Genomic DNA, 14,376 nt, shown 5'->3' on the forward strand with positions numbered 1-14,376 from the left:
TATATATATACTTAACCTTGTATGCTAATTGAGAGTTGAGATGAGAGTATGTAATGAGAGAGAACTTTCATTTACTCTGGTCATTCTGGGACTACACTACATTACTCTATGATTTTTTGTTTTGTTTTCTTTTTTTTGAGGCTTTCTTTATTTCTGTTTTAATAGACTATTGTTTTTATAGCAGTTTTGTGTTCACAGCAAAAATGAGCTGAAAATACATTGTTCCCATATCCCGCCACCACCCTCTCAGCACACACATACACACAGCTTGCTCCATTATCAACATCCCTAAGGAGGTGGCACGTTTGTTACAAATAATAAACCTACGATGATAATCGGTATCACTTAAAGTCTATTTACAGTTCACTCGTTTCTTTCTTTCTTTTTTTTAAATCATTTTCTAAAATTTAAATCCAGGTTAGTTAACATATGCTGTAATAATGATTTCAGGAATAGAATTTAGTGATTCTAAATTTAGTGATTCTGTTCTTACATATATCACCCACTGCTCATCCCAACAAGTTCCCTCCTTAATGCTCATCACCCAGTTAGCCCACCACCACCCAACACCCCACCAGCAACCCTCAGTTTGTGCTCGGTATTTAAAAGTCTCTTATGGATTGTCTCTCCCTATGTTTTCATCTTATTTTTGCTTCCCTTTCCCTATGTTCATCTGTTTTGCTTCTTAAACTCCACATATGAGTGAAATCATATAATATTTGCCTTTCTCTGACTTATTTCACTTAGCATAATATATTCTAGTTCCATCCACATTATTGTAAATGGCAAGATTTCATTCTTTTTCTTCACCGAGTAGAATTCCATTGAATATATATATACCACATCTCCTATATTCAAATCGACTGATGGACATTTGGTCTCTTTCTATACTTTGGCTATTGTTGATAGTGCTGCTATAAAAATTGGGATGCATGTGTCACTTTGAATCAGCAGTTTTGTATTCTTTGGATAAATACCTAGTCATGCAATTGCAGGGCCGTAGGGTAATTCTATTTTTAACTTTTTGAGGAACTTCCATACTGTTTTCCAGAGTGGCTACACCAGTTTGCATTCCCACCAACAGTGTAGAGGTGGTCCCCTTTCTCCACATCCTCACTAACATCCGTTGTTCCCTGGGTTGTTAATTTTAGGCATTCTGACAGGTATGAGGTGGTATCTCATTGTGATCTTGATTTGTATTTCCCTGATTATGTGCAGTGTTGAACATCTTTTCATGTGTCTGTTATCAATCTGGATGTCTTCTTTGGAAAAGTATCTATTCATGTCTTCTGCCCATTTCTTCACTGGATTATTTGCTTTTTGGGTGTTGAGTTCGGTAAGTTCTTCATAGATTTTGGATTCTAACCCTTTATCTGATATGCCAATTGCAAATATCTTCTCCCATTCCATTGGTAGTTTGCCTTTTAGTTTTGCTGATTATTTCCTTCACTGTGCAGAAGGTTTTTATCTTGATGAGGTCCCAGTAGTTCATTTTTACTTTTGTTTCCCTTGCCTCCAGAGACATGTCAAGTAAGAAGGTACTGCAGCCAAAGTCAAAGAGGCTGTTGCCTGTTTTCTCCTCCAGGATTTTAATAGCTTCGTGTCTTACGTTTAGGTCTTTCATCCATTTTGAGTTTATTTTTGTGTATGTATTTTTGTGTTATTTTGTGTAAGAGAGTGATCCAGGTTCATTCTTCTGCATGTCACTGTCCAGTTTTCCCAACACTATTTGCTGAAGAGACAGTCTTTTTTCCATTGGATTTTCTTTCCTGCTTTGTTAAAGATTAGTTGGCCATACATTTGTGGGTCCATTTCTGGATTCTCTATTCTATTCCATTGATTTATGTGTCCGTTCTTATGCCAGTACCTACTGCCTTGATGACTATGGCTTTGTAATATAGCTTACAGTCTGAAATTGTGATACCTCCAGCTTTGGTGTTCTTTTTCTTTGTGATTCCTACAAATTTTAGACTTGTTTGTTCTAGCTCTGTGAAGAGTGCTGGTGTTAATTTGATAGGAATTGATACATTACCCCCAACTTTTAAGGCTTCAGTTTGCTTGAACTTTGTGTGTGATACAAGTCTTCATGAGGACTGGTTTACTTCTGGTTGACTCTCTCTCCCTAAGAGTATATCCCTCTGGATCCCATCCTCCCCTCTGGTAATTTTTGTCCTTATGGTCCTGCCAGGCTGCCAAAACTAGTTTAATTTCATAGCTGTTTCCTCTGTGGATCAGAAAATGTTCTCAGGGCATATAGGTCATCAGTGTAGAAAGTCAACTCCCTGGTGCTCCCTTCTTGATTTTGACTTGATAATTTTTTACTAATTTGTTAGTTCTTTGGAGTTTTTCTTTCTTTTTCTTAAACCCATTGAAACTTTAAAAAAAGATTTTTAAAATACTTTATCCAACTTGATATCCTCAGTGAAAGGGTTAGTCTGAAGTACCTAGCCAGCCATTAATGGAAGCAGAAGTTCTCAAATTATTTATATTTTATTTAAAAAATTATTTTAATATGACTGAAATGATCAGTGGTGTATTTTCTAGTTGTATATTTACCCAAAATAACTTTTCTTTTTTAGTAGAGCCATAAAAAACCCTTTTCCCTACATGTAATCTGGTTGTGTTTGGAAATGGTTGCTTAATTGTAATTTCTTCTCAGTTTTTGGTTGATGCTATCTCCCTGATATATTCATATCTTCATTTGTCATATCTAATTGAATTCTCAGTCATGCGAAATTATGTGTAAGAGGTTTAGTGCTGACAACAAATACTATAAATAATAAACACAGATGGGTCTGGGTGGCTCAGTTGGTTAAGCATCCAGCTTCGGCTCAGGTCATGATCTCATGGTTTGTGAGTTCAAGCCCCACATCAGGCTCTCTGCTGTCAGCACAGAGCCTACTTCGGATCCTCTCCCTGCTCCTGCCCTCCCCCCCACTTCTCCCACTCAGATGCTCTCTCTCTCAAAAATAATAAATTTTAAAAATTGTTAAGCATAGATAGAAATATTTTAAGTAGCATTGATAAATATTTTTGCTTCTTTTTTTTTTTTTAATGTTCTATTTATTTTTGATACAGGAGAGACAGAGCATGAGAGGGGGAGAGTCAGAGAGAAAAGGAGACACAGAACTGGAAGCAGGCTCCAGGCTCTGAGCTAGCTGTCAGCACAGAGCCTGACGTGGGGCTCGAACTCACGAACGTGAGATCTGACCTGAGCCGAAGTCAGAGGCTTAACCGACTGAGCCACCCAAGCGCCCCGAATATTTTTGCTTTTATTTATAGTTTAATATTTTTCTTAGCTGTTTTTTGGTTTTCCTTTTACATAATACATTATTTTATTACCTAAATGTCAAATTAAATAAATCCTAAAATTCTTCTTTAGTATATCATAGGACCATTAAATTTTTCATAAATCTTATGATTGGCCTTATCATATTTTAGACTACTGAAGATACTGCTTCATTTTTCTAAGCTTTTCATAAAGTGAATTGCACTCTACACACGGAATGGAAAAGCCATCCTAGTTTCTATGTTCAGACATCTCATATTAATAAAACCACATAATTTCTTAGGTATTTAATAGTCTCTGAAAAAGTATGATTTGTAAGGGTAGGTATGTTGGGCAAAAATACCTTAGTTTTTTTCAGGCCTTAGTGTTGCTTGTTAATTTTTTGGCATTCCGAACTCAACTCCAGATTGAGTGACCATTTTATTTCTAGTATGTCCAGAACAACTAAGTCGTTTTTCAAATATCCTTTTTATCTTTTTCTCTCATATACATAGTGATGTATCTACAGATTCTTTTTATTCATATGCCTATATGGTCATTTAGCACTTTCTGAAAATTCTGGATAGTTTTTCTTCACTAGCAGCTTTAAGTTAAAGGAAAGAACATGTATACTTGTGAAGATTGTTAATAGGTTTCTTTGGCTAGTTTGAGACAACTGATATAGGTTTTAAAATGATACTGACATTTGGGCAAAAATGTAATTTGTCAGCATATTCTTAAGATCCTGGGCCTTCCTGGTTTCAAATCCTGAGTGTACCACATAGTTACATAGGTTAACTTTCCTAAGCCCTTGTGCGTTTCTTTCCGTAGCTATGAAATGAGGATAATAATAGTACCTGGCTCATGGCTGGAAAGATTGAGATAATATTCATAAAGTGGTTACCATACTACCATGTGTCATATATTCTTCTAAAACTTTAAGAATTAATCACTTTTTGTTTGAAATATACTACTCATTAAGTTTTGAAAGCATTCATTTTTCTTCAGTATTTTAGTTGATTGCCAACTTACTTTAATTTGTAATTTAGTGCCTCTGATAGATACATTAGTATTTTTTAATGCCTTAGAGTTACTAAACGTACCTGGTGTTGTTTATAAAAGATCATCATAGGGCTTCTTACTGTTGGACTACATCTTTTTTATCCCTTATATAGTATTAAGGCTTTCATGAAGTATTGTCCTTGAATTGGGAGTAAACAGATTTACATGAATTATTCCACATTTTAGAGCTTCAGAAAGTAAAATTTTAGTACTGGAAAAAATCAATTTAAAGTAGGCCATCAGAGACTTACCACTAAAATTTCAACCTGGAAGGAGCTTGCTTCTAATTATGTTTTCAGAAGTAAGCTTTTAATAGAAAGAAATACATTGCCATTTTGTTAATGTGTTCCTGATGTTTTATCCATTGAATTATGGGATACATGACAGAATTCCATCCAACATTATTTTTGTGGCACAAAGCACAAACAGGAAAAAAATGAATTTCAGCTGTTTGAGTGAAAATATAAAAGTGTGATAGGATGGAAAGAATGTCCTGGACTATTTTTTTATTCATTTAGAGTATAAAAACTATGAAAACATTTACTTAACCAATGTTTTTTCCATGTCACCTTTTTTAAGATGTGAAGACACTCTGTTAATGTTGATGTTTGACAGTTAAATGTTTAATGATGGTAGACGTTTTTAGTGACCGGTTACCCATAGCTTATAGAAGAGAGGGTCTTCATTATGCTGCTTCTAAATTTTCCTTTACCAGGGACATTTAGACATTTCAATAACTCTGTATGTTTTGCATTAAACCCCAGGTTCTTAATTTATGTTTTTGACTTGGAAAATTGCAGTGGAAATATAGACCAGACAAACTTTTTGCATATTAGTTTTCTTTGGTATTTGTTGCCCTGAATTTTATATTGTTCCTTTGTATTCTAATTATTTTTATAAAATCAGGAAATGGAAATGTGGAGATTTTTCCACACAGGGATATTAGTTGAATTAACTTCTAATTTATTCACTTTTATTCTTGGTGTATTAATGAGACCCTGAGAGTAAGCATACTTATTCACCATCAAATGAAAAGACTCATTATTATTCATTTTGGGTTATAAGCAGCTTCCTTAATCTGTCTCTTAAGTATAACAGTTAAATCCGTATGCCACATGCATTCCAATAATATTCACCCTCTTATTGACCATAACATTTTAAAGCCACTATGCCAGATAGTGGAAGATCTAAAGAGGGATAGAAAGCTCTCTCTGCTGTCCTGTTTATAGGGAAGAGAGGTCTAAGGAATGTCTATTAAATTATTTTGAAATATGAATTTTAATAAAAAGGAGATTCTCAAGTGTCCTACTTAGTACTAACTTATATTCCAAGGGATTTTTGTTATTAACAATACCTAATTCTTTCAATGAATTCATTTAATATTGTTTGTCTGATTTTGATAATCAGTTTTTGTATTATATCTGATAGCATCTTTTAGAAGATGCTATAGTGACTGTGAGATTTAAATACTCGATTTCAAAGTCAAGTATTTCTGTGTATTAAATGAAAATTGATTTTTTTTTTACCAGGTGATGATAAAGTCAACATGGAAGAAGATGGGAAAACAAAGAAAAGTCAGAAGGATGATGAAGAACAAATTGCTAAATACAAGCAGCTCTTGAAAGTTATTCAAGAAAAAGAAAAGAAAGGCAAAGAAAATGATATGGAAATGGAAATTAAGTGGGTTCCAGGTAAGAATTAGATACTCACTATGTTCATTTGTTTTTCTTCACTTCAGGATATTGAGGGTACTTAAGACAAGAAGGAAAAGAAGCATAATTCTTAGAAACATAAATGTAAGCAAATTTTATTTTTCAGGAATATTTCGGTGAGGAATGGTGTTTGCATACATCTGATTTTTTAGGGACTAGTGTTATAGACTCTTTCCACTTTATTCTTGATTGGTTTCTTTGATTTACTAACTATTAAGTATTTAAAGTATTTTTGTCCATTTATGAAGACAGACCTTTTCTAAGTTTGATTCTAGTATTCTCAGGATATACAAACTTGAATATAGGCTCCATGTTTTCTAAGGTCATTAAACTTCTTTTTAAAATATAATTTGTAAATGAACTTTTCTTCCCTAACCCCTTCTAGATCTTCATTAGTGAGGTTAGCACAAAATACATTAATACATAGTTTTCCATCTCAATTTTGCTGTGAAGAGTCAAAAGAAATAAAGCATAGTAAGTGATTTTTAGAACTGCTTTGAAGAGCTCAACAGTTTTTTAAGAGTACTACAATACTAATTAAAACCATGTCAAAGCTAAACAAAGGTAAAAGCGAGTATAAATGATGATTGTTTTTAGCATACTCATTTTTTCAGCAACCTGAGCAAAGCAACATGTACACTTGGAACCAATATTGTTTTTGCAGATTTCTACTGTTTACATCCATGTGTATCTTTTTTCTTAATCTCAGTATAGTTACTATATAGTGGTGTTAGTTTCAGGTGTACAACATAACACATATATCTTTTAAAGCTAGGTATAATTTTTGACCATGATTCAGTTCTTTTCCCACAATTCATCTCTAGATCAAAGAGTACTAACAACTTGTAGGAATATCACTGCTTAAAAGCTAAGTGTTCTTGGAATGTTCAGCTCTTGATTTTGGCTCAGGTCATGATCTCACAGTTTGTGGGATCAAGTCCCTCCTTCAGGCTTTGCCCTGACAGTGTGGAGCCTGCTTGGGATTCTCTCTCTCTGCTCCTCCCTTGCTCGCACACACATGCATGCACATTTGTTCTCTCTCTCAAAAAATAAACTTACAAACTTTTTAAAAAAAATAAATAAGTGTTCTGTATTCAATTCTATCTTCCATATAATTAGTATATTCTTTCATTACTAATGAAATGTTTGCCTAAGTTTTTATTAGGGGGGAAAACTAGCATATTTTGATATTTGGGAGTTGTTCAACTAGTGTAATAAATTTCCTAGGGTGGACACAACTCCTGCGTATTCCTGTAGGAATGTGGTGATATGTGGTAGCCCATTTGTTTTAAATGTTTGTATTTTGCAGGAAGTGATGGTAAGTAAAATGAAATTTAGTAGTGTTACTGGAACAATTATTGAGAGAACTCAATTTAGCCTGGAGAGGAAAATTCTACAACGTGATTTACTAGTTATTTTCAAGTACTTGCAGGATGAATATATTAATGAAGACTTAATTGCTCTTATTATTTCAGAAGTCAGTATTTCTGCCAGTAAATAAACATTGAACGAAGGTAGAGTTTAATTTAATATAAAGAGTAACTCTCTTCATCATCAGAATTATCCACCAAAAAAATCAAAGAGGCTGCTTTAAGGAGTTGGATGCTCTTTTCAGTAAGTCTCACAATAAGGCGATCTAATTATTCCACTTGAGTATGTTTATGAAGAATATCCTTCACTTTATGATTGAGATCCTTTACTTTGTAATCCCACAAAATGTTGAATTTTATCTTATAAGTAAAATATAGTGTAATTACCGTTTAATCTTAGAATGATCTCACTGAATGAAGATATTTCAAATGAACATTTTTTTAAATGGTTCTATCATTGTATCTTGAGAGAGCATGCATGCACCTGATCAGGTGAGGGGCAGAGAGGGGAAGAGAGAGAATACCACACAAGATCTGCATTGTGTGCAGAGCCCAACATGGTGCTCAACCCCATAAACCATCACATCATGACCTGAGCCAAAATCAAGAGTTGGACACTTAACTGACCTACCCACCCAAGCACCCCTAAAATGAACATTTTGAATTGACTGAGAAAGCAGGTCTATCATAAACTTGATTGAGAAGTTTCATAGCAAATATTTAAGTTTTGTCAAGTAGACCAGATCAAACCTTTGTCTACATTAATATAGTTATGTTGGGGAAATTCAAAAGAGTGATAAGTATACTAGTATTTATAACTGGAAGATGTAAGTAATACAGTTTTCCTGGGCTAAACCTCACTTGGTCATGGAGTATTATCCTTTTTACATATACCTGGATTCAATTTCATAATGTTTTGTTAACGATTTTTGCATCTGGGTTAATGAATATTTGTCTATGGTTTTTGGTTTTTGCAGTGTTTTTGGTATCAGAGTAGAGCTGACCTTATAAAATGAATTGTGAACTCTTCCCTTTTCTGTTTAGCAGTACATTTTTATCTTGAGTTTAATTTCCATATGTAATATTAATGTCACAGAAAATGGTTTGAAAATGTAAAATGAAAAATTATCATCTGTAATTCCAGTACCCTAATTCAGCCACTGAGTGATTAGTTGGATTGATTTATCATCTTCACTGTTGTTGAACACATAATCCTATTTCTAATCTTTCACTATAGTAGACTCATGGTATTGGAAAGAAATGTGATTGAAGGCGATTACAAATCTCAAGCCCAAAAATATCAGTACTTATTTAGACTGTTCATGTTCATCACCAGCCAAGTAACTGGCTTGCTATTTTAGGGCCTTTTACTTTTAATGTTTCTTTATTTTTTGAGAGAGAGAGACAAAGCATGAGCAAGGGAGGGGCAGAGAGAGAGGGAGACAGAATCTGAAGCAGGCTCCAGGCTCTGAGCTGTCAGCACAGAGCCCAGCGCAGGGCTCAAACTTAAACAAATGTTTGATGAACATGTCCATTCCCTCCCTCCCCCATTTTAGAAATGTTTCTGAGCATGTAGAGCAATCAGACCACAAGGAAAAGCTAATGCTGGCAGTCAAGCTCACTCAGTAGTTATGTGACTTCCTCATTCACATAGCAACTTGACATATGCTGTGGATCAACCTGTGGTTCTCTCACAAGTTGTTAAAACTACCAGTGTCAAAACCTCAAGTGTTAAATCTCAGATGCCAACTATCTAGGATGTTGTAAGTAATCTATAGCTTTTTCCATATTTTGAATTATTTTTATAGGATAACTTCCCAGAAATGGAATTACCAGGAAAAGGCACAAACACTTTTTATGTCTAGAGATAATTGCCAAAATGCTTTCCAAAAGGGTTGTACTAGCATATAATGCCTTCAGCAATAAGTAAGAGTGCCAGTTTTGCATACTTACCATCAAAATTGGATATTTTCTTTTCTTTTTTTAAAATCTTTATTTTTGAGAGAGAGAGAGAGAGAGAGAGAGAGAGAGAGACAGAGCATGAGCAGGGGAGGGGCAGAGAGAGAGAGGGAGACACAGAATTTGAAACAGGCTCCAGGCTCCAAGCTGTCAGCACAGAGCCCGACACGGGGCTCAAACTCAAGGACCATAAGATCATGACCTGAGCCAGTCGGACACTTAACAGACTGAGCTACCCAGATGCCCCAGATATATTCTTTTTTTTTACTGTTAATTGAACGAAAGACAATTGATATTCTAATATATAGTATATATTTTTTAAGTCTCTCGCTATAGTATTTTTGAGGACCTTAGATAGAATATTGCTTTTTGAACCCTTGGTATATATGCATGCACACAAGTATGTGCATTTGTGTAAATATAAAGGTCTTTTATATACTGCATATATTAAATGACACAAATGAGCTAATCTTTCAGGATCTGTTTATTTATTTGGAAAGTGGGACTAATAATACCTTTCTTGCTAAATCTGAGATATTATAAAGGTACCTGATAAGCTAGAATACTAATACTGTTCGTGTCATTTGTGAATTTTGGTGGATTTGAGTCTGTCAAAATGTGTGCTCCCAGTAACAGTTACCTTGAACCTCAGGACTTTTATGATGTTATACTTCAGTAAACCACAAAGGGTCAGTATGAGATTATACTGTATCTTTCATTAGGTTAGTGTTTCAGAAAACAACTAACACTTGTTGGAATATGGTTTGGTTTGGTTTTTTAAAGGAATTTTAGTTTAGGCTATTTAAACTTCCTACCTTTGTACATTGGATTATATACTATAATAACATCAGGAGTTTAATTCCTTAAAGGTATGGTACTAAAGGAGGCAGATAACAGGTACATGAGTGTAACAATTAGAATAAATTAGACTTTCTGTTGATACTTTAGATCCTTATAGAAATGTAGTAATACAGTCACATTGGTTAGTATTATGAGTAAGTAAAAATGTTGAATGATAAGATTCTTAAATAAAGTTGTAATTCATTATTTTGATGTTTGTAGAGTAATATTTCCCATCTCATCGTGTTGCTAAAAAGGTATAAATCAGTAAGGTGGTGCATGCTGGGCCTTCAGTGAATGTGCCTCATTAGGGAAGTTGTAATGTACATATAAATGAAGGATAGTCAGTTTTAGCTCCTATATTAAATAACCTCTCTTACAATAATAGTTCAAAAACTCGATGTAACAGTTCTTTGGTTGTAGATAATACAGGGTATATATAAATAATTTTTTATAAATTCCATGTAGAATATGAACAAATAATGACATGTTACTTAGCTTAAAATCTTAAAAGAGATTGTATATGATATAAGTCCTCTTTTCTTTAGTTAAATCTGCTTTAATAGATGCTAGTGAAAAGGATATAGTCTTTTTTTCTCAATATCCTTCAGTGCTTCCAACTTTCCTTCATATACTTATTGAGCACCTACTAATGCCAGGAATTATTCTAGGCACAGTATGAATAAAACATACAAATCCTTGACTTCATGAATCTTATGTTCAGATGAGTCTAGTAAAAAAATATTTGAGCAGAAACTAGTAGAAGTCAGGGAGTGAGACATGCAGAGAAGAGTGTGAGAGCAGAAGTAATAGCAAATACATGGCCCTGAAGTTATAGTTTATCTGTCGTGTTTAAGGAATAGCCAAGAGAGCAGTGTGACTGGAGAGAGTGAGTGGAGAAGAGAATAATAGATGAGGTCAGAGAGGTAATGCGAAGCCATATCATGAAGGTCTTTTAGGTTATTTTAAGGTCTTGAACTTCTTCTCTGAGTGAGGTGATAAGCCATTGGAGTTTTGAGCTAAGGGGTGATAAGATCTGAATTATGTTTTAACAGGATCATCCTGGTTGCTCTCTTGAGGGTAGATTAGGGTAGGAGGCAAGGACATATGAAGAAAATCAATCAAGATGCTATTGCAGTACTCCTAAGATAATGAAGATTGTAGATGGAATGGGTTTGGAAAGGAACCTCAAAAATTCTCTTCTGGTAACATGTTAAAGATGCCTATTATATATCAAAATAGGCATGTCAAGGAGACATTTGAATATACAAGTTAGAGTTTAGGGAAGAGGTCATAGCTAGAGATCTGAATTTGGGGATCTTCCTTGTCTAGGCCTCTGAAAGGGAAGAATACCAAAAGAGTGAGTATAGGTAGAAAGGAAGAAAAGAGGTTCAAAAACTGATCCCTGGAATACTGCAGCATTTAGAAGTTGAAGAAAACATACATAGATTTTTCCAAAGACAACTGGGTAGAAACCTCCAAAACCACAGGAGGAAATTCAGGGTTGTAGGGTATCCAGACAGCCAAGTGAAGAAAGCATTTAAATGAAAAGATGGGTCAGTAAAATATAGACTAAAAATGATCGGTTTGGAGATCACCAGATCTTCAGTGAGTTTTAACTGTTTTGGTGGAATGAAAGGGATAAGATTAATGTGGGTTCAAGAGAGAATGAAGAGTGGAATTAGAGACAGCATGTACAGACAATTCCTGTTCTAAAATATTTGACTATTCAGGAGTTACGGAGATCGTGACACTTCATCCCTAAAAAGTACTTCAACATGTAACTTCCAAAACCAGAGAGTCTTCTACATAAGCACAGTATCACACTGAAGTAATTTAATATTGATAAAATAAGAGTCAAATTTCTCATTCATTCCAAAAATATTCTTTATATAGTTCTTTCATGATCATGTCCATCAGTTTTAAAGTCTACAGTAGTGAGTTGTAGAATACTCACAATCTGGATTTGTCTAATTGTTTCCTCACAATTAATTCAGATAGAAAGTTTTGGCAAGAATTCTCCATAAATGGTATTGTATACTACCCATTGCCTCACATCATGCGGTCCCTGATGTCAGTTTTTTCCATTATTTGTGCTAAGTTTGCTCACTCAGTTAAGGTGGCATCTGAGTGGTTTTTCCATTGAAAGGCACTTTTTTCTTTCTTTCTTTTTTTTTTTTTTTGGTAATTGGTAAGTAATTTGTGGGGTGTGTAAAAATACCCTATTCCCCAAAATTCTGTCTGATGACACTTCATTCTTCGATGATCCTTGCTTGAGTCAAGTTATTATACCATTCATTAAAAACACTGATTTCCTGTCATTCCTTCTACATTTATTAGTTAGCATCTACCCCTTTCTTAAATTATTATGGACCAATGGATTGGCAGACTTTGAGGCGTTTTTCTATATTGGGTCACAGAGGAATGGGAAAGAAACTAGAGACTTGAGGGAGCTCCTGTCAGGAACCCAAAGCTGTAGGATGTTTTTCAAAGGCCTGGAGAAGCAGCAGGAATTCCTCTTGCTGTCTCAGCCAGGAGGTGCCGGTACAGCTTTTCTTCACTCAACTTACTCTTTCTTCTACCCTCTACAGTTGTAATTGGTTGTATTCTGGTGTTCACTTTGCCCCTTGTCCTTCCTTTTTTTCCTCTTTATTCCACCATCATGCCTCTGTTTAGTGTCCCAGTGGGAAGCTTAAACACAGAGACACATTAATGACGCATTCCTATGTTCTTTGCATTATTTGTTCACTATCAAAAATAAAATGCTTTTGAATCAGTTGGGCTTTCTTTTTGCTAGGCAACCCAGTTTCAAATATTATAATTTTCATTTCAAAACCTGTTCACTATTTACTTTTGACTTTATCGGTATTTTCAGTTGTTGTCAATGTATTTATTTAAAATATATTCACAAAAATGTTTTTTTTTTCAGAACTTTTAAAATAACCATATGTGTAAAGTTTTGAGTTGAGTGGAGAGGAGAGCATTAAATGGGAAACCTGAGCTTTAAGCGAAAGAATTTGATGATGGGTTGGAAATGAGTTTGCAGCACACTATTCTGTCTTGTACACAGCTCATGAGTAGCTAGATTTGTAAAACTTAGGTGTGTGCACCTTCCATGAATCACCCAGGTTGACTGTAAGGGTTTTGTAAGGTTATAAGCTGAAACTTTTTACTGTGAAAAAAATTTAAAAAAAAGAATCATTTGTGGAATGTGTAATAAAAATGAAAAGCAGCTAGGGTTATCTAAAAACATTGGTAGCACATTTTCTCCATAGAGTTGCCAGTAAAGTTCTCCGAATTTCCTGGATAATTTTAAAGATTATTTTCTCTCTTAACAATATTAAACCTTAATTTTAAAAAGAGTTTTCCACAAGAGAGACCTAATGGAGAACCAGGGGGAACGGAGGAGGGAGAGAGAGTTGGGGAGAGAGAGGGATGCGGAACTTGAGAGACAATTGAATGCTGAGAATGAACTGAGGGTTGGGGGGGAGGGGGGAGGGGGGAAGAGAGGTGGGGGTGATGATGGAGGGCACTTGAGGGGAAGAGCACTGGGTGTTGTATGGAAAACAATTTGACAATAAAATATAAAAAAAAATAAAATAAAATAAAATAAAAAGAGTTTTCCAAAAGCCTTTAAAAAAAAAGATCTGAAGCAAAAATTGAGGATATTTTTATACCAGTCATAGTTTCAGAAAGTGCTAAAATTCCCATGTGTTTTGAAGTTTCAGGTTAATTGGCCTGGGATGCTTGCAAACATGTAGGGTGATTTTTTTAAATCAGTCGTTCTTTTGCCTATATATCACATCAGTTGTACTGTTTTCATCTATTGCCACTATTTCCAGACAGTAGTACTTTTGTTGCCTTGCCATAGATTTATAATCTCCCTGAAGTCAGTTCAAGAAGAGTGAGCTTGTTTCAGGTGTTGTTTTCTCACAGCCCACAGCTATGCTGATTTGTTTGAAGTGGTGAATTCTTTGGTCTTTAAAGAAGAACTTTTTGCCTATTCTGTTTGAGGTTGTCCCACATCATCGTTTTATATGCTAACTGCCTAAACAGCAAACCATCATTTTTCTCACACATGTTCCATATGTTGTTTTGATAGAATCCACTCAGACTACTTACTTTCAGCAATTTCATTATTCTTTTATTTTCTAAAACTGGAAAG

At 34.6% G+C, this 14,376-nt stretch overlaps 1 protein-coding gene across 1 annotated transcript in view; it reads left to right on the forward strand.

Annotated features, from left to right (window-relative positions):
• The window catches only part of ESF1 (ESF1 nucleolar pre-rRNA processing protein homolog), a 63,555-nt gene that overhangs the window by 18,459 nt on the left and 30,720 nt on the right, over window positions 1-14,376 (forward strand). The window contains exon 9 of the mRNA XM_029917470.1: window positions 5,860-6,021. Coding sequence (XP_029773330.1) covers window positions 5,860-6,021 — 162 coding nt within the window. The remainder of the gene's footprint in view (window positions 1-5,859; window positions 6,022-14,376) is intronic.

The sequence above is a fragment of the Suricata suricatta genome, chromosome 12, assembly GCF_006229205.1.
Source record: "Suricata suricatta isolate VVHF042 chromosome 12, meerkat_22Aug2017_6uvM2_HiC, whole genome shotgun sequence".
NCBI lineage: Eukaryota > Metazoa > Chordata > Mammalia > Carnivora > Herpestidae > Suricata > Suricata suricatta.